General features: G+C 32.3%; 3 protein-coding genes across 3 annotated transcripts in view; all 3 read left to right on the top strand.

Annotated features, from left to right (window-relative positions):
* The window catches only part of LOC108760400 (uncharacterized), a 4,865-nt gene extending 1,392 nt beyond the window's left edge, over positions 1–3,473 (top strand). The window contains exon 3 of the mRNA XM_018506353.1: positions 3,340–3,473. Coding sequence (XP_018361855.1) covers positions 3,340–3,473 — 134 coding nt within the window. The remainder of the gene's footprint in view (positions 1–3,339) is intronic.
* Positions 3,474–3,617: 144 nt separating this feature from the next.
* LOC108760395 (roquin-1) lies at positions 3,618–9,591 on the top strand. Its single transcript, XM_018506339.1, has 10 exons — positions 3,618–3,634; positions 3,894–4,056; positions 4,858–5,077; positions 5,391–5,624; positions 6,044–6,219; positions 6,355–6,688; positions 6,868–7,156; positions 7,449–7,610; positions 9,013–9,121; positions 9,538–9,591. The coding sequence occupies exons 1-10, from the start codon at positions 3,618–3,620 to the stop codon at positions 9,589–9,591; spliced, it is 1,758 nt and encodes a 585-aa protein (XP_018361841.1).
* A 3,152-nt stretch (positions 9,592–12,743) lies between these two features.
* The window catches only part of LOC108760665 (octopamine receptor beta-3R), a 36,673-nt gene continuing 23,239 nt past the window's right edge, over positions 12,744–26,177 (top strand). The window contains exons 1-3 of the mRNA XM_018506740.1: positions 12,744–13,095; positions 18,875–19,854; positions 22,578–22,884. Of these exons, the coding sequence (XP_018362242.1) occupies positions 19,249–19,854; positions 22,578–22,884 (913 nt within the window). The 5' untranslated portion in view covers positions 12,744–13,095; positions 18,875–19,248. The remainder of the gene's footprint in view (positions 13,096–18,874; positions 19,855–22,577; positions 22,885–26,177) is intronic.

The raw sequence follows: 26,177 nt of genomic DNA, 5'->3' as shown, positions 1-26,177 counted from the left end.
CTCTAATCGTCTTTCTACCCCCACCATTGCCATCAGCGGTCCATTCTAGATGTCGATGGTTGAGACAGTACGAACAACACGAAACAAATGAATTTTCGTTCTAACTTGCTAATTTTCTCTCGCAAAATAGGATTACGTATATATATTACATATATTTCGATACGAAATACATATTATAAATAGCTAACCTCTAATTTATTTGATCTGGTCAATACATCGACATCTAGAATGGACCGCTGATGGCAATGGTGGGGGTAGAAAGACGATTAGAGTGAGAGGCAGGAATAATAAGATCGTTCTTTCTCTGTTTATTGTTGTTCTAACTAGCCTGATTGGTTGTTGGATTAACAACAACCAATCAGGCTTCAGTAAACAGAGAAAGAACGATCTTATTATTCCTGCCTCTCACTCTAATCGTCTTTCTACCCCACCATTGCCATCAGCGGTCCATTCTAGATGTCGATGGTGAGCCCGGATCCTCATACGGGCAACAGCCCTTTGACACCGAACGCTGATTGGTGAAAAACGGGTGATGGGGGTAAATTTTACCACCGCAACCGGCTTTTCACCAATCAGGGTATCGATCATGTAACTTTTTCCCTAGGGCAGAAACGTAAAAAGTGAAAATTTATTGTATGTATGTGTGTATATGTTCATACATACATTCATAAAAGTTTTCACTTTTCACATTTCCGCTCTAGAGATAAAGTTATATGATTGATACCCTGAGCTCTGTGTCAAAGCGCTGTTGCCCGTATGAGGATCCGGGCTGAGAATGCCGTCATATGCGGCGTAACCTGCGTAAGCGTAACCTGCGTATTCTAGTAATTTACTAGAATACGTTATTTTTTATTTACTAGAGGTGCGTTCCGTATCGCGCATGATGTGCATGATGCATCCATTGTCCTTGTTTAACATTTGGTGAGCAACAAAGATAAACGATGCATTATACGCATCATGCGAGAAACGGAACGCACCCTAGAATACGCCATTCTGAAAGCCCGCATTCACATTGAGCGTATTTCGCGAAAGATTAGAGAAATGCGGAACTAAATGCAACCACTTGCTGATTAGAATTTCTGTTGTACTCTAACAGAAATGCTAAATGAATTTACGATTGGTTTTCGTAACCTACGCATCTCGAAAAGTACGCCTGATAGAGAACCGGTACCTTTCTCGTATATATGAGCGGATGATCGAATAAATTATTAAAATCGGAAAATTTTGTGAAACCCCTCTTAGGCTTATTCGACGCGTTTTTCATGAAACAAAAGAATCTGGCAAAAAAACGTCGTTCTGCCTTGTGATCTACGATATTAAGCGTTAAAGTTGATGACTATTGAGGTTAGGAAATCTGTCACAGAGGCAAAATGAGGTCTATAATTGTACTGTTCCACATGGGTTTCGACTTTTCACGCGATGCAAAGGGGCGCACGACTTTTATAATTTTGCTGTTGCAAAATCGAAACCCTTGTGCATTTTTTCAGACAGAATAAGCTAAAATGAGCCAGAAATTAGATTCGACGCATAGTGGTTCTATCATGTTTCGGCGTAACAACAAAATAGCGTAAAAAGCATAAAGTGATTAGACAGAAACTGATGTTCAAGTGAAATGATATGATTGGTCGGCGCAAGTTACGCTTACGCAAGTTACGCCGCATGTGACGGCACCCTGACAGCCCTTCTACAATAAGCCGCAAGTCAAAATTTCTAAATGATCTAAAGGCCCGTCTACAATACACGGAGTAAGAAGTAAGAGTAAGAAATTGACCAATCATAGTCGATTATTTTTCTCACATTCGACTGTGATTGGTCAATTTCTTACTCTTACTTCTTACTCCGTGTATTGTAGACGACGCCTTAAGTCATAATTGGTGAAGTTGGCCAATAGCCAACTTGAACGACTTGGTTAAGATTGGTTAATAGCGTTTTCGATTGGGCAAAAGTTAGTGCGCACCAGTGCGCACTCAGTTCACACCAACACTGGACGAGTTCCATGGGTTGCATTGAATAGTGCAAGTTCAAAAGAATACGCCAAGATTTTCAGTGCTAAAGCTGAAACTCATTTTTGTTCACTTTGAAGCAATGTTCAACAAAATGTTACAATTAACCTGGGTTGGATTAATCTTTCCTATTGGTTGATGTCACACGCTCTACCAATAGGAGAGCGCAAAACGCCATTAATCCAACCCAGGTTGGTGCAAACTCGGTCGGGCCGAAAACGCTATAAGAGTAGGGACAAGACCCCGTTTTCAATTCAACTGCGCAGATTTGCTTGTCCCTATGTATATCCTTAACTGTGATAAAACGTGCACTGAACTGGCACCGTCAAAATATCTCGTGCCACTTTAGTGCACACTGAGTACGCACTACGCGAGTGTCGTGCGATCAAATGAACACGTGACACTAACCAAGTGCTCATTGGCACTGCCAATCGAACACGCTCTTGACACTGAGTGCAGCCAGTGCACCCCAATCGAAAACGCTATAAGACTTCTGACGTTCTGACTTGCGGCTTATTGTAGAAGGCCTATGAAAAATATCGAGTCCAAGTCACTAAAAGAAAATTTCAGTCCTTGGGGTCGATTCTGTATCTTCAAACAAGATGAAAATTACAAAAGTGAGCAAATTTACTAGGTGTTGACCAGTGAAATTATCAGTATTCTAGTAAATTCGCTCACTTTGTAATTTTCACTTCATTTCGAGATACAGAATCGATCTCCTTGATACAGTATCCTTTTTTTTTTGTTTTGGTAGTTTGACGCGATCGGCGCTGGTTGAATGTTTTGTGTCCGATGAAGGATTTTTGCGCATGCGCGGAAGATTTTTCAGTGACCCGATGGAACAACATTGCGTCGATGGTCGACGTCGTCGTTGGTCGTCGTGTCGTATCGTGTCATGTCGTGTCGTGGGTCGTGGATATAGTGGTCTTATCATACAGGCTGTAACATAATAGTAGACGTTGTCATCTTGCGAGTCGCGAATCGCGCAAAACTGCGCGAGAGGCGTGATGCGCAAAAAGTGTAATCGATGTGATGTTTTGCGAGGGATATAACGAGGTGGGTGGTGAGATTTCATTTTTTTTCTCAATCGATCTGTCTGGTCTCTTGGATCCTAAAATTTCCTTAATTTGACATCAAGTACATCGCAGAATTACGGCACAGTACAGCCAGTACAGGCTTGTTGGCGAGGTTGCGATTATTTTGCCAAATTCCCTCCCCTGCAATTTATTTCTGCAATTCATTTCTTACAATATCGTAATCGTAATAATGTTTGATCGATGTTTGACGACATTTATTTATTGCGTCATATTTCGTGCCTTGATTTCTTTATTTGCAGACACCATCCTGGGTAAACATGGTTATGCAAAGCAGAATCTGCATGCTGGCCGCTTTGCACACCCACATTTTCCGTCTTCTTTACACTTTATACCTAATTTTTTCGCCTTTCAAAATTATCTACAGTTTCTCTAGATTTTATACTTTTCCATTTACGTTTCTTACTTCATCTATATTTTATCTACAATTTCTTTTATCTTTTTCATTTTACCGATTTTTGTTTGTTTAATAAACTTTACACACACACACACATACCCAACAAACATTGAAGTATACTTTATGAAGAAAATGATAAGGTCTAAAAATAATTTATCCATATCTCTTCATTCAGAATCTTTATTACTTATTAATTGTTATTTTCTAAGCTAATTAAAATTTTATGCTTGGATGAACAGACTTTGATATTTCTATTTTATTCCATCAAAATGTAAACCATTAATAAAAAAAACAATAGCTTGCCTAAAGTATTTTTTTAGTTAAAAAAATTAAATAATCATAATTTTCTTCTTCATTTGATTTTTATATAATTTTATTTTTTTTTCTATTGTCTTACAGAATGCCGATACAGGCACCACAGTGGACTGAATTCCTGTCGTGTCCAATCTGTTGCCATGACTTTGACGTGGCTATACGAGGTCCCATATCACTTGGCTGTGGCCACACCATATGTCGTGCTTGCTTGGCCAATTTACACCGCAAGCAATGTCCTTTCGATCAGGTAGCAATATAGGTATTTCAGTATTACATTACTCAATAAGAAATAGTCAACACTTTCAAAATGTTCAAAATTGCACAATTTTCAGATTGTTGTCGAATCTCTGTGAAAACTTACTGTAGACAAAATAAATTTTTTTTAACAGTAAAACTTCTTACTTTTTAACATACTTTTGGCCATTTTCCCAAAAAAAATGTTTATCTTTACAGTTATATATCTTAGCAAAGATCACTTTATTACGTTCCTTAAAATTACATACATTTAACAGTCTGCAGCTTGATAAAAAATTTTCTCCAAAAAATTTAATACTTTTATAAAAAAAGTGTAAAAGGTATTAAAAAGAGTTTGAAATGCTTTTCTACAAATTTTCTTATAATTTTTCTTGATCGAATTACGCAACTTTGAAGCTAGATTTACATTTCTTACAAATCAATGTTGAAATTCAACAAAAAATCATCGTGAAAATTTTGTATCTCTCCAATTTTGCAGAATTAAAATTAAAAACTATCAAATAATATTTTGATAGTTTAAAAACTATCAAAAGCATGTTTAAGTATAAACTCGGAGCTTCAAAATGCTTTTTTAATTCTTGATCTGAAAATAGGGAAATTTTGAAAGTGCTTTTCCCTATTTTTCGTTGAGTAGTATTATATATATATATATATATATATATACGTTTCTATACATGCGTGCATGCATGTATGTATGTATATGTATACATAGTATATTTGTATGTATAGCATACATATGTACATTGCTAATAATTCTATAAACAGTTTTTTATTTTGTTTATCCTTTTCACAGAGCATTATCAACACCGACATCGAAAAATTACCTGTAAATGAGGCACTGTTACAATTACTGGGCAATCCGATTGTTGCTTCATCAACACCTGCATCGAATCAACAGCAGAATTATCAGAAGCTTCTGCCAGCCGATCAACATGTTAATTACCTGAGGGCTAAGAATTGCATTGAAGAACTTGCTCTTTATCTTAAACCATGTCAAATTAGTAATACTGCAGGTATGCAGTATGCAAAATTTTTAAATATCCAATATAAATAACCATTGAAAGATAACAAAAATTATATAAAATCTATCGTATAAGGAATATATGTGCAATAAGCAATTAAACAATGTTATACGTTGTATTACACAAATGCAATAATACTGTGTATTACAGTAGATTTTGTTAAGATTATTGTATTTTATTACACATACGAATTATATAATATTTTAAAATATATATGACGTCTAATGTACATATAAGCACACGCACCCATATGATTTGTTGCCACATTTACTTGTGTGATGAATTATATTTGTTTGTTACATAGGCATCGGAAGCGGAGGTGGAGGATTGGTATCACGACCCATGCAACGCAAATTGGTGACGTTATTAGGTTGTCAATTAGTCGAACCAGAAGGTAGAGCACGTGCATTGCGTGCTGCTCGTAGTCTTGGTGAGCGCACCGTCACAGAGCTTATACTACAGCACCAGAATCCTCAACAACTCAGCGCTAATCTTTGGGCGGCCGTGCGTGCACGTGGTTGTCAATTTCTTGGACCAGGTAAATTTTATTTACACAAGATAATTATGCAATTTGAATAAGCTGTATCTTTCAATGTATGTAAATAATAGATTATATATATATATATAATGTGGCATTATTTTCCTAGAACTACAATGAAGTGTTTGTTTTGCACGCTCTTACATTGTAAGCATTATTTCAGTCTCGTCTGCTAAATATTAAACAAGGGCAAATGATGTTTACAACGCTATAAACGCCAAAGGGAATGCACTTATAAATTACATTCTTTTTAAATATCATTTTTCTATAGTTATTCTGCATATAGAAAAATCGAAATAAAGTCTCAAAGGGATGTAATAACTTGTAAGATGTGCGTGCGCGCACATATTATGTGTTACATTTTCTTGGATAACTTATTTCTATAATTGTCTTTGTATTTTTGTTATTGTCATTTTTAGCGATGCAAGAGGAAGTTCTCAAACTTGTGCTATTGGCTTTGGAGGATGGCTCTGCTCTGTCACGTAAGGTATTGGTGATGTTTGTAGTACAGCGTCTGGAACCACATTTTCCTCAAGCTAGTAAGACCAGCATTGGACATGTGGTGCAGCTTTTATATCGGGCGAGTTGTTTTAAGGTAAATATGTGGTGGTTCACATAAAAGGATTTAAACGCTTTTAATAAAACATTGTATAGACATTTTTTTACTATACAATTATGTATATTAAATATATTATTATCGTTTTCTGTCATGTATTATGTACGTTTTTAGGTATCAAAGCGCGAGGGTGACTCATCTCTAATGCAATTAAAAGAAGAGTTCCGTACTTATGAAGCTCTAAGACGGGAGCATGATGCACAGATTGTACAGATAGCCACCGAGGCAGGCTTGCGTATTGCACCTGACCAATGGTCAGCGTTGCTCTATGGCGATACTGCTCACAAATCTCACATGCAAAGCATCATTGATAAATTGCAGACACCACAATCGTTCGCCCAGAGTGTCCAGGAGCTTGTAATAGCGTTGCAACGTACACCGGATCCTGGACAACTGAGCGGTCTCAGGCCACAGTTGGAATTATTAGCTGCCATCGATCCCAGTCCAGGTATGTAGGTTCCGGACCATATATAAAATTATATATATATATTCTGTATAAATTCTTAAAACTTTTATAATAAAATTCTTCGGACTGTACAAACTCTTAGAATCTTGAATGAATCATTATCAATAAGTATTTTTTACTCAGTTAAATAAATATATTTTTATAATTTTTATTATTTTTAGAGACAGAGCCACCAAGCTTGGCTGAATGTCGAGCGGCTCTAGAAGCCGTGAGAATAGTAGTGGCTACGTTAGTGGATTTCGTTCGACAACATGGAAACAATGGCACATGCGGTAACAATCGGAAATCAGTGCCGCAGGATAGTGGAGGTGGCGGTCCCATTGGGAGCTCATGTCCAGGTACAGCGACCAGCAAATACAAAGTCAGCATGTGCAGAGATTTAGCCCTGCGCGGCACTTGCCCACGATCCAACAATTGTACCTTCGCTCATAGCGACACCGAGCTTGATAAGTAAGTTTATTTATTTGATACAATTATTCATTTTATTTTCTATCTGGTACCTGTTTTTAAGAAAATTATTAAAGAATATTGAAGAAAAGAAATCTCAATATCAAAAAATAATGGATAGAAAATAATAATTTTTATTATCAATTACAATTTTTCGATAATAATATCTCAAATGAAGAGATTATTTGGCTATACGTAATCATTTTACTGCTACAATGATTTGCAGATTCTAGACACATGCAATTCTTTTCAAATGGGTTTTTCATACGAAAAATGAGTTTTTTTTTCTATACAGGTACAGATCAAAAAATCGTAAATTAAGTGTCAGAGCAAATTCAAATCAGACGGAATCGAAGGGTGAGAAGAACAACAAGATTTTTAATAAGCAAAACGGTGATTTAACGACTTACCATTCCGTAAAAGCACATGACAGTGATTACTTCAGATGGTCCACCCTGTATGTGTTTTATGCCCTTACAACCTCCTTAATAGTGTGTGTGTGTGTGTGTGTGTGTGTGTGCGCGCGTGCGCGCGTGCGCGCGCGTGTGTGTGTAATACAGAATATTTTATTTGTATCAAAACCTAATAAAATTAAGAGTTATAACATATTTAATAAAATAGAATCTTATTAATAAAATGATATTTTTCGCAATAAGAGTTTTCTTATTTGAAATAAAGGAGGATTATATATACTCGCGATTGTCCGAATGTTTCGGCTCGTGATTATTAGCATCTCAGATTGATTGTGTCTTATTGTGCCAATGTTTCGGCGCACAGTCATATTTTAGATTAATTAAATTTAAAATTCATGTACTTAGAATATTACATTATTCGAACATCTAACTTTGACTAATCCTAAAGGCGCTTTTCACTGTATTATGTTGTTACATTTACTCGGTCTGTTTAAAATAAAATCTATCACCTATATATAAAAAAAATTATAAAATTTATAGAATTTATAAGTAATTAATTATATATGGTAATACATATCATGATATTATATTAATCGTTATATAATTTAAGCAGTTATCATAATCTATCAAAACAAAGGGGGGCATAAGACGATTTTACGTATACTATTTGAATAATAAATATGAGAAAGTTTACAATGTATATTTATAACTTGATGTATTTGTAATTACGTTGTATTTACTTATTCTATTAATACAACTGGTTACATTTTTGAAAAGATTACTGTTTTTTCTTCTTTAATTATTAGTTGTAGTATCATAAGTGAATGATTAATTGAAGGACCATTAAGAGAAGAAAAAGGGACATCAAAATATAAATATTTTTCTCTCGAGAAAATGCAAACATTTTATACAGAAATTAAATAAATCGTAAAAATAGTTAATATCAGATACTATTACAATTATGATTTCAGTTGCTGCTTTGCTGTAAGGATTAGCTTCGATTTAAGAATGAGATCATATTAACGTTCCACTAAAACTCGATCGTGAATAGAAAGTAAATTAGAATGTAGGCGATAATTAATTCGCAAATAAATTAATACTAGTTTCAATTGTTGTTTTATACTATCTACTCGAAATCGTGACAAGTAAAGGTATTGTAACTTGCATTGCTGTAAATTTGTACTGTACTGTTGAATACATATTTTATGTTCACGAAAAGTCATGACGTTATCTCACGACAAATCATTGTCAGTAAAAAAGACTATATATTTTGTAAGCTTGATAGAAAATTGCTGAAAGTAAATTTGATATACACACTTTTATTATTCACAAATTTTAGATAATATAGAGAATCATATATAGAACAAATCAAGTAATACTTACAAATATCTAAATGGAATTTAAATTTTCAAAAAGAAAATTAGATATAAAAAATTGTATCCTAAGACAGATGAAAAGATTCATCGGACAAAAGGTAAAATCAATTTCCGTGATATGGAATACGAACACGGCACGTGTCACCACCAGTTTAGGACCCTACTGTGAAAAATGGACAGTATTGGAAAAACGACAGTATTCTAACTGGACAGTTTCACACACACAATCGGAGAACAGATAACGAATGTAAATTACGACGCCATGTGTCCAAGTCAGCTTGCAACTCACATATCTTCAGAGAAATCATTCAAAAGATTACTTTTTTAAAATAATTTAATCTATTTATCACTAGGTCTATTCTTAAATGTTTTAAAAATTAAACCGTATAAATATATAGCTCCTCTTTCCTGCATTAATATGTATGTCCATTATTTTTAAATCATTTATATTCCAGTATTAATTATTATATGTATTGTTAATTATCATTTTTATTTATTACTCTCTCTCAGTTTTAATTTTTGTTTATTTTTATTTCTTTTGAAATTTTATTTTAATTTTAAAAAATTTAATTTGGTTTTTTATTTGTATTCTTAGACATTGGATGTTGAAAATCCAGAAGATAAGAAAAACACGATAACGTTCAATTAAACTTTGTGGAGTAAAAAGACCGTTTCAAATTTCAATGAGAAATATTAAGAAATAGTTAGTTCTCTAAATACCTAACCTTTAAGATCCCAAACTCAAAAAGAGGGATTTGAGGGATTTTTATATACATAATATACGAGCACAAATACTTGTCACGAATAACGCTTATAACATATAATTTCCCGTAAAAATCTTTTGCAGTCACTCGACGTGCGTAGTTTGAGAAGTTCGTGAAAACTTCTCGCCCTCTACGGTCTTCGGAATTAGATCGGAACTTCTTACCTACTACGCAGATGTAAGATCTTTGCAAAGGGCAAAAAGTTAGAACGAGGTGGCACTGTCGGTGTAATCTTCGTTCTCGCCGCTATCAAAGTAAAATCTCACCGCTTTTCTCTAATATAAATGACTTTTTCAAAATTTACCTACAACTTATTTAAATAAATTATAATTATAATTTCAAATTTTATTAATTTATTAAAATTAAATTTGTATGTTAAACTCCTTATTAAATTCGAACGAATCTTGAGACGAGGGGACCTTGAAGAGGCACACGAAACTGGCTCACTCGTCGTTGCGTGCGGTCGCTCCTGCTTTTCGCGTGATCACCGCCTTTCGAGCAGCGCGCGCCCTCGAGGAGGAAGCGATACCCTCGAAGAAGCGATTTCGAGAAAACGAGAGCGTGTAGTTACAGCAAAATCGCGCGCGAACGCGAAGGGAAACACGTGCGCGGCCTCGGTGCTTTCGCGCGAAGGCCGCTCGTCGTTATTACATATGTGCCCCACGAACCGATCGATCTCACGATACGAACTCGAATACTATACGTAAGGAAGGATTTTGCCTCTCTCTTTCTCTTTTTCATTTATCTTTTTCTTTGTTTTACAATTTTTATCTTATGATATAATTATATACATTGTTGGAAAAAATGTATCAAATTTAACATAAATTGCATGTCTCAAATGGTTCATACAAATTTTTGAGTTAATTTAACTATGTTAGAAGGTTACACAAACATTACATATAAGAGAATAAATTCAAAATAAAGATATCGACGCAGCTTGTAAACAAACGTAAAAGTATATTTTTTTCAATAAAATTAATATTTGTGATATGTTAAATTAATCTACATTTTATTCAATTATCTTAAAATTTACGTTTTAAAACATTTTATTTTTGTTATTTGTTCACTTATTTATAAATTGTGTCATTTTGACACAAAGAAATGTCGAATATATTAATTCACAAAATCTTTAAATAGAGTAATCACATTATGTTAAATTAACACTCGAATATGTTACAAAATTCAACACAAGTTAATAAGATCTATTAATAAGAATGTGAATGCACCGTTTCCAACACAAATTCATACACAATTCTTTTTACTGTGTATAATATATGGTTATCAATCAATCTTTACATTCTTTATTTAAATTCTATATTTATATTATTATATAACATACAAAATATAAATATGTTAATAATTTTTAATTATCATTTGTAACAAATTTATGTTTGTATGTGAGCGTAATATATAACAGTCTTTCCATTTTATATCGCCACAGCCTTACAATTTCTTTTTCACACAATCGATTCAGTAAGGTTATATATACATATATTGATGGTTAGAAACGTTTTATTAGTGAATATTTTATATATTTCTTTATATCCTCGTGTATTTCTGGATTCATAGATAGATGTGTATGACGTAAACTTTTGTTCCTAACTTCTTCACGGTACATGCGGTGATATGAGAGTTGCGAAATATGGCATCGATTGAGCCGGAATTGTTAGCGAGCGTGTACAGTTATTGAGATAAATTAGTATAATACGCCGCTAAGGTTGCAGTAATAAAACGTCATTTCTTTTCTCGAGATCAAGGTTTCCTCAATCGTCATGCTTCTGCGCGTTCATTCTATACAAGTAATTTACTGAAAGTTTTTAACTTCTTACGATAAGTTTTTCATATAATACTCTCTCTCTTCTTTTATAAAGAACTTAACTTTATTATGGTCCGTTATTGTTATCTCAAACTGTATATGTGCAAAACGACTGGCTGCTACCATTCGTGGTAAAAATAAGATTCACGAGCTATAAATTTCTTACCAGAGCGCCCGCTTTCCATATTATAATTAGCATGAGCGCACCCTTCTCATATTCTCATGTTATGTCGTATATGCAAATATTTGTACGGTACAAGACAATGCATTTCTATACATATCTGAGCTCGAGAACCCGGATATGCGACCTTATATCATCCAAACAATAGAATCGTCCGGAGAAGTCGTTAACAAATGTGAAACAATGCATCCATTCGTTTTATTTGCGTTTCCCTACATGACGCACTTCTTTTTTATATTTGAAATATTGATGAAATTTAATCATAATTTAAATAGATTTTAATGAATTTTACAAATTTAAATAATAATTTTAAAAAATTAAATATTATTATAATTTTTTATGTACATATCTCTGAATGGAGCTGCTCCGTAAACAGTCTCTATTTTTTTGAAAAAAAATAATGCTTTAAAAAAAGTAGTCAAAAAAGTATTTTAAAATATCAGTGTACTTATATACATAATGTGTACATGTAACAAAGAGCGTATTTAATGTATGCATAAAATCAATTACAACAAATGTGAAATATTATTATTAAACTCAGTTTATATTATATTATGCCATACTTTTTCGTTTTCATGTTAAATTACTTACATAACTACGGGTGCTGGAGTCAAAGGTCAAACTGACATTTCTACAGTTTTACCTTAGAAATAGAAATTTTGTTACATTTTGTGCGTCAAATCGATGTTGTATAAAATTTCTCACATATCTCATAGTTTTATTTTGTACATACATCTCATTTTTCTTTACCTTATCTGAGTAAATATGAATGCTTTGAATCAAAGGTAAAGTTATCGATATCCCACATTTGTATCCCTTTCCCCACGTTGGAATACACAACATAGGGCGGCACTATGCGAGAAAGGAAGAGAGAGGTAGAGAGAGAGAGAGAGAGAGAGAGAGATGAGAAAGGAAGAGAGAGAGAGAGAGAGAGAGAGAGAGAGAGAGAGAGAGAGAGAGAGAGAGAGAACGAGAGTTCGAGGGGGAGAAACGCGGCGCCGTGGCAAACGTCGCGACGCTCAGTCTACCGGCGTCGTCCGAACATGTACGATCCGTTAAGGCGTTACTACTCGCCGTCTCTTGAAATCACCGCCATCAACGACGACGACGCCGACAACGGGGACGACAACGGTCTCGTCGCGACCTTGCCCGCGAAAGATCGATCCGACAACATGTCGCGGATTAGAGCAAAACATCAATGTCCTAGGGCCGGTCCTGCCAACGTTTCACTAACTAACAGTGCAGTTTAAATCTTTAAAAGAGAGTGTTACTAAATCTATCATTGTTTATGGAAGACTAAAAAAAAAATATTCAACTATTTTAACAAGCACTAAAATTGGAAACTTAATAACAACGATAATAGTATTCACTATACAAGTGATATTCAATAGTGTAGGTAGAAAAAAATAAGTTTTAAATGGAGAAAAATTCAATCTTATTTTATTTACACTGTAATTATGTGTTGAAATTTATTTTCATGTTAATTAGCATAAAACAATGTCATAAATTAATAACAAGAAGCTTTAGTCATTAAAAATTTTATTAATTTTATTTTTTTAACCATTTAAAAGTCTGAATCATTAAAAAAATTTAATATAAAATTTAATATAAAGTTCCATTTATAATTAATATTTTAAAGGAACTTTTAAAGAGACCGGCTCGTTCCTTGCTAAATGCATATATATATCTCACTAAAGTATCGCAGCTAAACAATATTTGAACGTGGTATTATGATCAATAATAATAATAATAATAATAATATTCTTTTAACTGCAAGTAACGTCGAATGACAGTAACAGAATCGATCCTAGATCGCATCGAGACCGCGAGTGCAAAGATTGGCGTTTTGTTGTAAAACGTTGAATATGAAGAGTATCGTCCTTATAAGGATGATTTAATTCAAATCATTTTTGTGATTTCCTAATAGTGACAAAAAGTGAAAGAGTTTTGATTAATTGCTTCCTTTTCTGAAACAATTCAGAACGAATTGGTTCGTCACATTGGTAACGCTTATCGTGAACCATTCCCCTTCGCAGAGATGGTTAGAAACGTGAAAGAGACGGCGCGAAAGCGCTTGCGCCTTTCGTGGCGTCCTTGGATGCGGTTACATGAAGCCAGCGTCTAGACGCCAGGACGCGCTTTTAATTTCTCAGCGTCTTTGAAACAGATAGATGGAGTGACGTGATTGAAAATAGCAAGTGGTGATCTGTTGGTTTTTTCTCAATTCAAGGTTGTCAATTCATCGATGGTCTTTTTGTTGCAGTGAAATAATTTATCTTCGGGATTTTTTTACAGGAATACTATAAATCCCAGTGATTAACATCCGAAACTTGTATAATAAGCTATGATAATTTTATGAAAATTTTAGTTTTTGCTACAGGCAATTAAATAAGCTTAATCCTTTGAGACTTTTTAAAATGTATTTTAGCATTTTGATTGGTATCTGATTAGTATATGTATATATTAGTGACAACATAACGAATTTTAACTTGTATGCATTAATTTTCTTCATAGTAACTAATTTTTATTTTATTGATTATTATTATCAATATCACTTATTTAATAATTTGACAGTACATTTTTGTATTCTACAATCGTAAAAAGTTTTATGTTTCTTGTGTAACTGTATAATAAAATTGTGTTTTTTATACTTTTTGCATTATTCAAAAGTATCTTCAGATATAAATTTTCTTTTTCAGTCTTTTATCTCTGTGCAGTTCTAAAAATGCGCTTTAGGTAATTCGAGAGCGAACTCTTCGATTTCGCATGCGTAAAACGCGATGGCAGTTCAATCGTCATTCCTATTTACGTTTAGACGAATTGGCACTCAAATGACAGCTTCGCATTTCAGTATTACTGATGTACAGGCTCTCAGTGTCATTTAATCTGCTTGTAAACCGGAAACTACATAGGCATTCTCATTATTCACTCCCCAAAGATTAATTCTGTTCTGTGAATTCTGACATTTTCTCAACGAATGCGCAGTTTTTTTATGTCCTAACAATTTATCAAAAATATACTGGGTTTATAATATTTAAATGAAGCAAAGATTCCTTTCTCTTTTTCAATTTAAATGTCGTAAATTTAGAAACGCACGCACGCAATTTGAAAACAATAAATTTCCTGGAATAACAAATAGAAATTATATGTTGCTGAATATTAATTATATGTATAAAAGAAACAAAATTCCACGAAAGAGTTATATGAGTTATATATACGCGTGGGATGCTATTTATAAAAATAAAATTAATTGGGAATCTAATAACGGATAATTGAGAGCACAGAGTTGTCAAAATTGTTCACAACTGTGTTTTCCAGTTCTATTATGCGAATTTAATTTATGTTAAAATTACGTAATCTGACATTTTACAACGTCATCCTTCACAGAAATAATTTATTGAATGAGAAATATTCAAGCTTCGATCGAATCGCCAATGACATACGTCGACATTTTTTAAATTTTAATTTCTAGAGAGAGGAGGGATCCATTGACACATATTGACGTGCAGAGCGTGAATGTGTCTGTCGATCTTTCAAAACTTTATTTGCCTTCACATTCTCTCGGATACTAGACGTGGAGGACAAAGAAATTAATTCGCCAATTGAAAGGTTAACTGAAAGCCGTCATATATTGAACAGATCAAGTAGAAAATATCGCAAGAAAATTATGCCAATTGTGATTAAAAATAATGAATGGCAAAATAATATTTAAAAGATAAAAAGATAATATTTTTTATTAAAAAGGAGATAAAATTGTTATTTCTAAAAAGACAAAATTAGAAATCTTGAATATTTAATTTAAAAAAATAAAATAATGTCCAATACTCAATAAATGAAGCAAATGAAAAAAAAACTAAACGTTATTCTTATTAATTTTATATGTATAAATTCTGCAGTAATTAATTTTTAGCATAGGGGGAGTATATGTATAATAAACTAATTTAATAATATATTAATTAATAAAGTTATAATAATAAATGTATTAATAAACTTGTATAAATCTTTGAAATGAAGTAAATTTTATTAGAAAATAATTTCATTTTACGAATTCTATGATTTATTCCAGAATATTCATGATAACTAAATTATCGTCAATTTTTTCGTTCCATTATTACATATATATATACGATGAAAGCGATACTGACACCTTACTATGTATGGTACACACTTTCATACACACAAAGAGTAATTGCTAATGGGCTAGGAGTAGAGCCTCTATGAATATTGCAATATGTAAATCCAGGCCTCTCTTGAACTTGTTCTACTATCAACTTCTCCTTACCCTGACCTCTTCTCGGTTACCTTACTGTCCGCGTTTCTATCACTACATTCGGAAACGTTACCTTGGTGTCTTCTTGTATCATCTCATTCTTGTTTAACATTGGGTGAACAACAAGGATAAAACGATACATAGAAGCACTCAGGAAATGTTCCCGAGCGTAGCTCAGAGGAAGTCAAACATTCGCACAGGCTGTGGTTATTAATATTTAACGCTTAATAAAGAACTCTCTCTCTCTCTCTCTCTCTCTCTCTCTCTCTCTCTCTCTCTCTCGCGAGTTGCGAAACTTGATATTGTTTCTCGTCAAGAAAACGGAGCCCATTTTAAGCCATTCTACGATGCTCTGAAAGCATTTTTTCACCATCAACTTATGTGCTGAAAAAAGTCTAGACATTTGAAGTGCATATTATGTCCTTTAACTAGAGACAAATAAAATGCATTTATTTAACATTATTAGAAATAGTTTAGTAATTTTGTTAAACATTTTACATCTTACTAATTGGCAAATAGTTATTTTCTGTTAGGTGCATTTCCTCGTGGCTTTCTTTCTCGTTTTTTAAAAATTATAAATTTCGGACAAATTGTGAAAGTCTGTTCTTCAATTGTGAATCTGTTCTTCAAATATTCTTATTTTTAGAATTCTGAAACGTTTATCTTTTATTTTAAAAATCATTGTTATATTAAATTATAAAATTAAACCATGCGTCACATTCAGAGTTATGAATGTAGAATAAGAGGCAAATATTTTTTCGCAATTTTCAAATTAAATTCTCGTCACGGGCGAGTTTTATACGAGCTCAAAAATTTTATAAGCTTGCGTAATGAAAAAGCTGTATATATGAGGTGCATCTTGAAAAAACCCACGTCAAAATAGATTACGTATATCTGTATTTCTACTTTATATTCGAAATTTCAACCACTTTCAACATAAGTGATCTACATCTATTATACACGTTCGTATGTATCATTATTAAAATTTCAGAAAGTATCGTCGTGACGTAAATATCTTCACTAACAGAAACGAGATGTAAATTTGTCTCCGTGCTGTTTGCAAAATTAATATGAGATACTACTTTTTCTTTTACCTCCCCTCCCCCTCCCTCGAGATAATACGGTGTGTTAATCTTCGCGGGTCAAACATATAAAAAATAACAGAACTTATTTTCAAGAAAATAGCGTTAATTATCTACTAATCGTAATAGAAAAAAATTAAATATGCACATATAAAAAAATAACGAAAGAAAAGAATTATATAGCGTCCTATTATTTCTTTCTTTCTAATTTCTTCAGTTTGTTTACCTTATATTAAAATAGGTAGATATTATTATATGTATGTACTTTATTAATAATAGATATTACATTATTATTTGTATTAAAAGAGATTTAGTTTCGCCGTGGTGCATCATCAAGATATGGTCGCGACTACGATCATGTGATTACGATAAATCAAGCTTCTAAAATTGCAGCAATTATCCGGCGAATCTCTTGCAGTTTCGCTCGAGTTGTCTTTCCGATACCGGAGAGGAAGTTTCGCGTAAGGAAAGTTGCGCTGATAGGTCGATGTCTGCACCAACTTCGCTATAAATGTTAATGAACTGTCGACAGTTGGAAAGTGTCGCCTTCCAATTTTGAGCGAAATTTTGATAGATTACCTAATTAGCCGTAGTGCATTAATTTTGCGGCAAAGTTAAATTGTTGCGACAAATGTCATCGCGCGCGCGCGCGCGCATGTCTTATAACAGAATGAAATTCAAAAGAATGTATCTAAATTTTTTCCTTGCAAGTTTTAATATATTATATATTTCTCATAGTATATTTTAAATATTAATTAAGAAAAAGGATTCTTATTGTAATTAAATAATAGTGTATCAGATATCAATTCAGATTCAATTCAGATCAGTGAAAAATATTTCAGAAATACATAGTTGAAAGAATATATTGAATATAATTAGAGATATTAATGAACATAAAGTTCAATATTAAAAATTAAGTATTAATTGTAGATTAAAATAAAAACTATTCTAAAAATAAATTAGAATGATAATTTATTTTAATCGAATTAGATTCAAGCATCTCGACAAAAGCAGGATTAATGAGAAAATCTATCGTAATAATTTGTAAATGTGTCAGTAATGGAATTAAATGTTATATTCATGTCTTTTGAACTGTCAATACTTGATCCGTCAATCCATTGCTAAAGAAGTTGGAAGACCCTAAATTATATACGTGTGTAATCATATGAATATAAAACGTAGCGGTTCCAAGAAAACGAAGGAGAAATCGTTGATGGGACGTTTTCGTGGCTTGTCGTTAATAACACAGTCAGACGTATTTACAGATACTCGCGATTACACAAGCATACATAAAAGCCAGTACGATTGTAATTTTGATGTTTGCCATTACGATCGGTAACTGAAGTATGAAAGAAAAAGAAAGTTTATGTTTAAAAAACCATTATATCTACATTGAGTTTATTGCTGTATTTCTTAATTGTAACATTGCTATAAAGTAGACCGGCGTTTTTATAATTATCATACATATGAAAAAAATAATTAAAAATAAAAATAATTAAACAGACATTAGATATTTCTATTTAATCTCATGAATATAATTTAATGTTTTATTTATATGCATTTATTTTAATTAAATTACCTCGTATTCCAAGCATGTTTATGACATTGTTTACTTATGCAAATATTTCTCCATTAATTAATCTAATTAAATTGTAATTTTATTTAATTATTTTATTTAGTCATTTCAAAGCACAATCTTTTTTCTCTTTATGATAATTTTTATAACACATACTCTAATATAAATGTATCATTTTTAACTCATATTTTCTTAAAAAAAAGGAATTGGTTTATTTTTAACTAGTTAATTCTTTAAAAGCAGATTGTCTATTATGGAACAAACAATAAATGATCAAATTACAAAGTACAAAGACTTTCACGAACAATGTAAGAATTAAAGAGAATTATTTTGAACAAAATGCGAAATTATACCGCTACTTAAGATGAGAGTAAAACACTATTATTATGGAAAGTGATTGTAATAAATGGAGAACCTGGACTGCAGTGGACAGATACGTTTGGATCGAAAAAATGATAGAAGTGATACTTTTGTATGCAATATAAAGGTTTAACTCGTCTCAGAGATGGAATATTTAAGTCGCTATCTTAGCGCTATGATCCAAAAACGATTATAAAAATCGACAAACCTGTCGATAGATTTTAATAGATGAATAATTAATATGATATTGGTCTGGAATGGAAGTCAGCGAGCCTCCGGATGAGGAGGTCTACCGTCGAATACTCAAGATCAACTTTTCTTCAAGCCTTGAGGGTGTTCCCCTTTTTCGAAACAACCTGAGCATTATTGATGAATCAAGAAATATCACTCTAATCGCCCTTAAGGGCGTTATAATGATCAGCATCATCGTCACCGCATTGTTAGGCAATGCTTTGGTAATCGCCAGCGTCAGAAGACATCGGAAGTTGCGGGTGCCCACCAATCGCTATGTAGTTTCCTTAGCAATGGCGGATCTTTTAGTGGCAATATGCGCCATGACGTTTAATGCTTCCGTCGAGCTTTCCGGTGGTAAATGGCTCCTAGGAAGTATCATGTGCGACGTGTGGAATTCGATGGACGTTTATTTCAGTACCGCCAGTATCCTCCATCTTTGTTGTATCAGCGTCGATAGGTATTATGCAATAGTCAGACCGCTGGAGTACCCAGCCATTATGAGGACTGTAACAGTTACTGCCATGCTGAGTAGTGCTTGGACTCTGCCGGCCCTGATTAGCTTTATACCTATCTTCATGGGCTGGTACACCACGCAGCAACACCTGGACTTCCGTCGGAAGAATCCGCAGGTAGATTGGCCGAGACTGCTTTGTGATTAAAAAATTTATGGATTTAAAAGTTCAAGAACTCTCAAGAGAATAAGAGCAAAAATTTACGAATTAAAAAATTATTCTTTAAGAATGCAGAAATTAATTGTTTGAAATTTAAGAAATATATTTTTAATATACTTCTTAAATCTCAATCAATTATAATTTAAGTGTATTTATTTCATGATGAAATCTTCTTTTTGCTAATCTAATACACCATTGCCATGCTACAAGTTATCACTTTACAATTACTTGTACAATCCATCAATCTCATTTCGATGCCGTATTTCTGATCATTTCTTTTTTTACAATTTGTTGCTCCATCAATTTATTTTTTAAAATAATTTAGATACTCATAAAATTATTCTTCTACTAAATTTTTCATAGAATTCATAAATATGTATATTTAGTACTTTATTTTAATAAGACCTTCAGTAAAAGACAAGACGATTAAAGAACTTATTTTTAAATTCATATTTAAAAGATTGCATATTACAAAATTTTTGGTAAGAGTAAAGATTGTGTACATATATGCTATACTAAGATATCTATGAGAAAATTTCTCGTGGATTTATAACATAATTCGAAAATATACATTTTAATTCATATTACTTCTTTTATTAAAAATGACGCGAACATCACTTTTGTGTTCATCGCCTCGAAACATAAAATTAACAAAATAATAATAATCAAAATATTTTGATATCATCCAATTTCAAAGCGAATCAATATATTGTTTCTGTTTAAGAGCTCCGAAGCGTTTGGTTCTCTACTCATCTCTTATAGAGATATATCAAATAACGACTTTTTATTTCAATATCTCTATAGCTCTTATTGTCTTCCTATATCATGTTATTACTTGATTTGTCATTTTTCCGATTTTATTGTCTGTCGACTGCGCTCAATCCATACTTGTGACACTGTCTATTATATCTAGAAGACATATAACCTAGATAGATCAATATTTCAATAAAAAGTTAATTAATATACTTCTCGAAAAATTCTTCAGTCTAAATATTCTACTTTGTTGCAATAATACGCTTATGCAATATAAATATTTTCTTATATATTGATTTTTTATATGAAAAAAATAATTTTAAATAATTTATCAAGAGTAAAACATAATTTTAATAAAAAAAATAATAATAAACTTACAAAACAAATACTGTGAAATTATTGAATAATAAATAAAATTATTGGAGCATCAAAATGGTAATAATATATAACTTTTGTCAGAAAATGAAAAGATACGTTATCTTTTCATTTTAAAATAAAAATATTTGTCTCGATGTGTAATTCATTGATATTTCAGTTATATAATTTTGTTATATTTAGCAGAGATACAAATTGTGATGTTATATACGATATAATTTATATTTTTTATTATATTATTTCATCGTATATTTCAGTCTTGTGTGAGGCATCGATTTTTAATTGATGGAGTACGCCGTCGGAAAACTGCCAGTGATAAGACTCATTTATCAACGCTTTTCTTAACCGTCACAGTTACTTGCGACTTCTTTCCCCTGTAGTAATTACTGATCCCGAATTTAATTGATCTTAAAAAATAGAATCCGGCTAATCACTGCAATTTCTCAAATTAATGCTCTTATGTTCTTAATACTGTTATTAACACTGTACTAATCACAATGATGGCGACATCAATTGAGTATCACCATTAATATTTTCCTTATAATAATTAATATTTTCTTAACAGCTATTAATGTAAATGGCTTGCAACAGTCTCTTATCAACTTAAGATTTAGTGGGTTTCCAGAGATAGCATTAGATTAATTACAGTATTTATCTTTCCTCTTCAATTAGTATATATTTTTAATGAATAACTCTCGTAATCTCGCTCGTTAGGAAAACTGTATTATTACTTCAGTTTGTATCAATCCCTTAATTACAGAGAAATTAATTTCACATCATAATTTGTGTCTTGCTAATACCCCATCACTTTCCGGAGTAAATTAGATACAAAGACCAATAATTATATTTAAAAGGCATATAGAACGGATGCTAGTTTCGTCTATAATTAATCGTGTAATTAGCGTAGATTACCTTGTATTAATTTGGCAAAAGTCAATTTATTAACGTTGATATTACAGTAATAAATCAGCTATGACGCCATATTCCCTGATAATGAGAGAAGAAAAAGAAATTTGAGAATTTTAGAAAAGAAATTTGACGCAATGGAGGGAAACTAAAAGAGCATATCCCTTTAAATTTCGTTATAAATAACATCTTTGAATTTTTGATACTTTAATGGTTTATTTTAGTAACTTTTTTAATATCACAGTTTTTTTACGATCCCGCAATTATACTCAAAGATAACTATTATTAAAGTAGCTATTAAAGGAGTAATAAAATAACGGTTCATCCATTGTTCCCATTCATTTAATTTTACATTCACGAATATGTCAAACCTTTCAGTTTTTATTTTTTTACAAATTTTTAAAATCAATCTTCCTGTGGTTTATTTATCTTATATATATATGCATATATTCATAAAATTGAATTGCAAGTTCATATAGAAATTTTCTTAAATTCTTTATACTCTCTGAAATTATTTAGAAGTCTCATATACTTTTTGCAAAACTCATTCTGAACGGGTTTATAATTTGTGAAGGGCAAGGAGAAATTTTCACGATAATCCTACAAGTTTTATGCAACTGAAAATGCTTCGACTTCTGCAATCTCAGATTTGCATGTTCGTGGTGAACCTCCCATATGCGGTGATCAGTTCCTGTGTGTCCTTTTGGATTCCGGGTGTCGTGATGATCATCATGTACTGCAAAATTTACAAGGAGGCAGTCAGACAGAGAGCGGCCCTCAGTAGGGCGTCCAGCAGCACGGTGTTGAACAACGTTCATGTACGTCGCTCCTCCGGCGGCTCTAGACATCATTCTAGGACGTCGCACCAGCTGCTGCTTCATCCGAGCGATGCTAGTGATTATGGAAGGCCGCCCTCTTACAGAGCTTCAGCGGCAGAACTTAACATCGAAAATGGTGAGTGCGAGAACGGACCGAGTGTGAAGAAGAAAAGCGAAATAAAATAAAATAAAATAATATAAGAAGAAAAATAAAGCGAGAGGTAAAAAAATACAATAAAATAGTATAAAAATACTAAACAATGTTGAAAAAAATCTTTAGGGGGGAAGGGGACATCAAATCTTATGCATCGAGTGCACGAAAAGTATTGGAGCGAGAATGGTGTCCTTCAATTATCGACGAAATTGAGTGGTGGCGAATTCAATCGCGTTTCCCTTCCATCAGTCGTCTCTCGTCAAAAGACCTTAATGCATGTTCCAGCCGACGTGCACAAAGCGAAGATTATTACTTTCGCCCGCGGCCACTTGCCTTTTTCTCGCTACGCTTGATACGTCGAAACCGTGTAATCATCGATCCGAGGAGAAATTTCGCTCGGATTTCGTAGCAAATGACATGCAGTGCAAAAATGCACGACAGAACGTTCATTATGTCGGTCGTTTTAACGACACAAAGAACCTCGCAAAGAACATTAATAAAATTCTCCCGATATGTGAATTACACTTTTTCAGTGCACTCGGTAATAAATGCAAGTCGTATCATTTATCATTTTTCGTATCATTTTTCATGTATTTAAAGAACAGTTTTAGAGGTTAAGTTCAATAGTGAAAATTATCCATCGCATCTAAATTTTTAATATTCATTTTCCTTCCCTTTTTAATGTTTATATACTTAAAGGAAAAATCTAAAGCTAAAGAATTAAAAAATAATCGTTCTCGAAATGTTTCGTAATATTTGAAACGTTATAAAAAATATTTAAAAAATAAAACGTTTCGATGTTTTCATCTAAATAATTCATTTTTAGCTTTAATAAAAGACATTTTCATGAATACAATTGTACTGTTAAAAATCAAGGGTACAAAGAAATAATGTTAGAATGCCTTTATATTGAAATTTGTAATAAATAAAATAATTGAGCAACAAGGAATTCGTTTTCGAGCTAAATTAACAATTAAAAGCATCGTTTCATAACAAAATTAAATTTAACAATAATATACAGAAGATACTCGCGAACATATAAAAATCGGAAAGCATTTTCTTTTCAAAGCATTAATATTTTTAACCGTAAATAGCCAAAAATTTCAGTAAGCAATTCTACGATTACTATGACCTGATTTTGAAATACAACAAATATCTACAAAAATTACACATTATATAGAATAATGCAGTATACAATACTCATTGTCAGTGTCTTCCAAAACAAGAGAGAGTTGGTTTTCAATCAGATTCTCCGACAAATTCCACAACTTTCATTTTTTCGCGTTCAGGGATCGTTTTATTTCTACATTTTGTTATGTATTTTTATTCATGAAAACCGGAAATTATCATAATAATGACTACACTCAAGGAAAAATTGGTACATTGAAATAAAAAATAAAATTTTTATTCACATCATTATGAAATTGTTGTCAGTTATGTTTCAATCATTTAAAAACTAATACAGAGTTGCTATTAAAAACTCTGAATTAATTTTTAAATGATTGAAGCATAATTCACGTTCGATTTCGTAATGATATTAAATAATGATCTTATTAACTTTATTTCACACATAATGTACCAATTTTTCTTTGAGTGTTATTATAATTATGATAATTTTTGGTTTCCATGAAGAAAAGTAGACATAAAAGAAATAAAACGATTCCCAAACGGTCGCGAAAAAAATTGTGTCCTTTTGTTTCGCAAATACATTCCACACGAAATAATGTATTGATTGAAACTGTCATTATGGTATAAATGTTGAACGATAAATGGTATTCATCGCATTAGAAAGCAATTATATCTACAAACGCGTTTAGCGTCGACGCAAATTAAATATCTATATCATTATCATATACGCATTACAATACTGTTTCGATATTGTGACTGACGCGATATGCAATGACGACCGTGAAGCATTCTAGTTGAAATGTACGTCGTGACGGATTTTGCGGATATTATTTTCCCTGCTTCGAGAGAGTGGCAACGGTTCTGCAAAAGGAAGATAAAAATTCCTATGCACTTCCCGTAGCGCTTTATCTGATGGCGTAGAAAAAAAGTGTATGAGAATTCTCGTCCCTGTGGATTTTTTGCAAATACATTGCGCGTTTCGCACGCCCACCAAACGAGAATTGCGGTGAATTGCTTTCAATAAAAATGTGTTTTTTGTTGGATGGAGAGACGAATCGATCGGTTTCGCATTCACTTTCATATCACGATGTTACATCTCTAGCAATTTTCTCGTATCCTCAACGACAGTGTATTTAAAAGCTTGCGACGATTTTTCCCTCTCTTCCTTTTTTCTCTCTCTCTCTTTCTCTCTCTCTCTCTCTCTCTCTCTCTCTCTCTTCCTCTCTTTTTCTAGCTCACTTAGTTGGCATCCCATCGCTTTGTACATGAAAATAACGTCAGGAAGTCATGTTTCTAATTTTGACACGTAATCCGTGGAGTAGCATAGTCTCTGCTCGTCCTCTGCGAGCCAAGTAAACACGTCTAGTAATAGATCACATAATCTAGTAATAGATCATCTAGCAATGCATCATGCATTATATTCTACAAGGCGAGGGTGTTGATAACATCGTATAATGTTTAGAATAATTGCGTATGACGTGTATTCTTCATGTTTACGTGTGTAATAGATCTGATTATGAATAACAAATAAAATTATCCAATAATATATGATATAATTGCACATAGCATACCAAATAATACTAAATTCATATAAATCATAATAACGTCAGCGTATCAAATTCACTACTCTTCCGTACTAACTAATGTAATAATTCACGAATACGAAATTATTTATGCAAATAATAATTCATAATAAAAATAATAATCGCACAAATAAAAATTTATGAAAATATATATTTACGTTTTCTGCTAATTTTTATTAAAATCATTTCTAAATACGATTATTTGCCGATATTAACTTAAATAAATTTTACTAGGTATTTAATAGCTTTTTTTAATTCTTTAAATAGGATGTAAAATATAAATGGAGTGTGAGTGGAAAATTGCAACCATAATTGTCGACATTTCTACGCATTTTTCAACATGTTCCTCGTTTTTATAAATGAAAACATTTATAAAAGTTATTTCTAATGAAAACTTTTGAAAACGTTTTTTTTTTTATTAAAAAACGAATAAACATAAAGGCTTAAATATCAGCACACAAACAGATCAAAATACATTGCAATATCGAGAGAGAAATATTTCAAAATATATTGTATGATTTTGCCGCGGGATTTTCAACAGCCCTTTTCCTTTTTTTCCTTCTC

Source organism: Trachymyrmex cornetzi, unplaced genomic scaffold, assembly GCF_001594075.2.
Source record: "Trachymyrmex cornetzi isolate Tcor2-1 unplaced genomic scaffold, Tcor1.1 scaffold108, whole genome shotgun sequence".
NCBI classification, from domain to species: domain Eukaryota; kingdom Metazoa; phylum Arthropoda; class Insecta; order Hymenoptera; family Formicidae; genus Trachymyrmex; species Trachymyrmex cornetzi.
This window is presented reverse-complemented; position numbering and strand designations above follow the sequence as displayed.

Coding starts and splice junctions, on each gene's coding strand:
- LOC108760395 (XM_018506339.1), top strand. Junction 6,220..6,354: donor ATCGGGCGAGTTGTTTTAAG/GTAAATATGTGG, acceptor GTACGTTTTTAG/GTATCAAAGCGCGAGGGTGA. Junction 7,157..7,448: donor AGCGACACCGAGCTTGATAA/GTAAGTTTATTT, acceptor TTTTCTATACAG/GTACAGATCAAAAAATCGTA.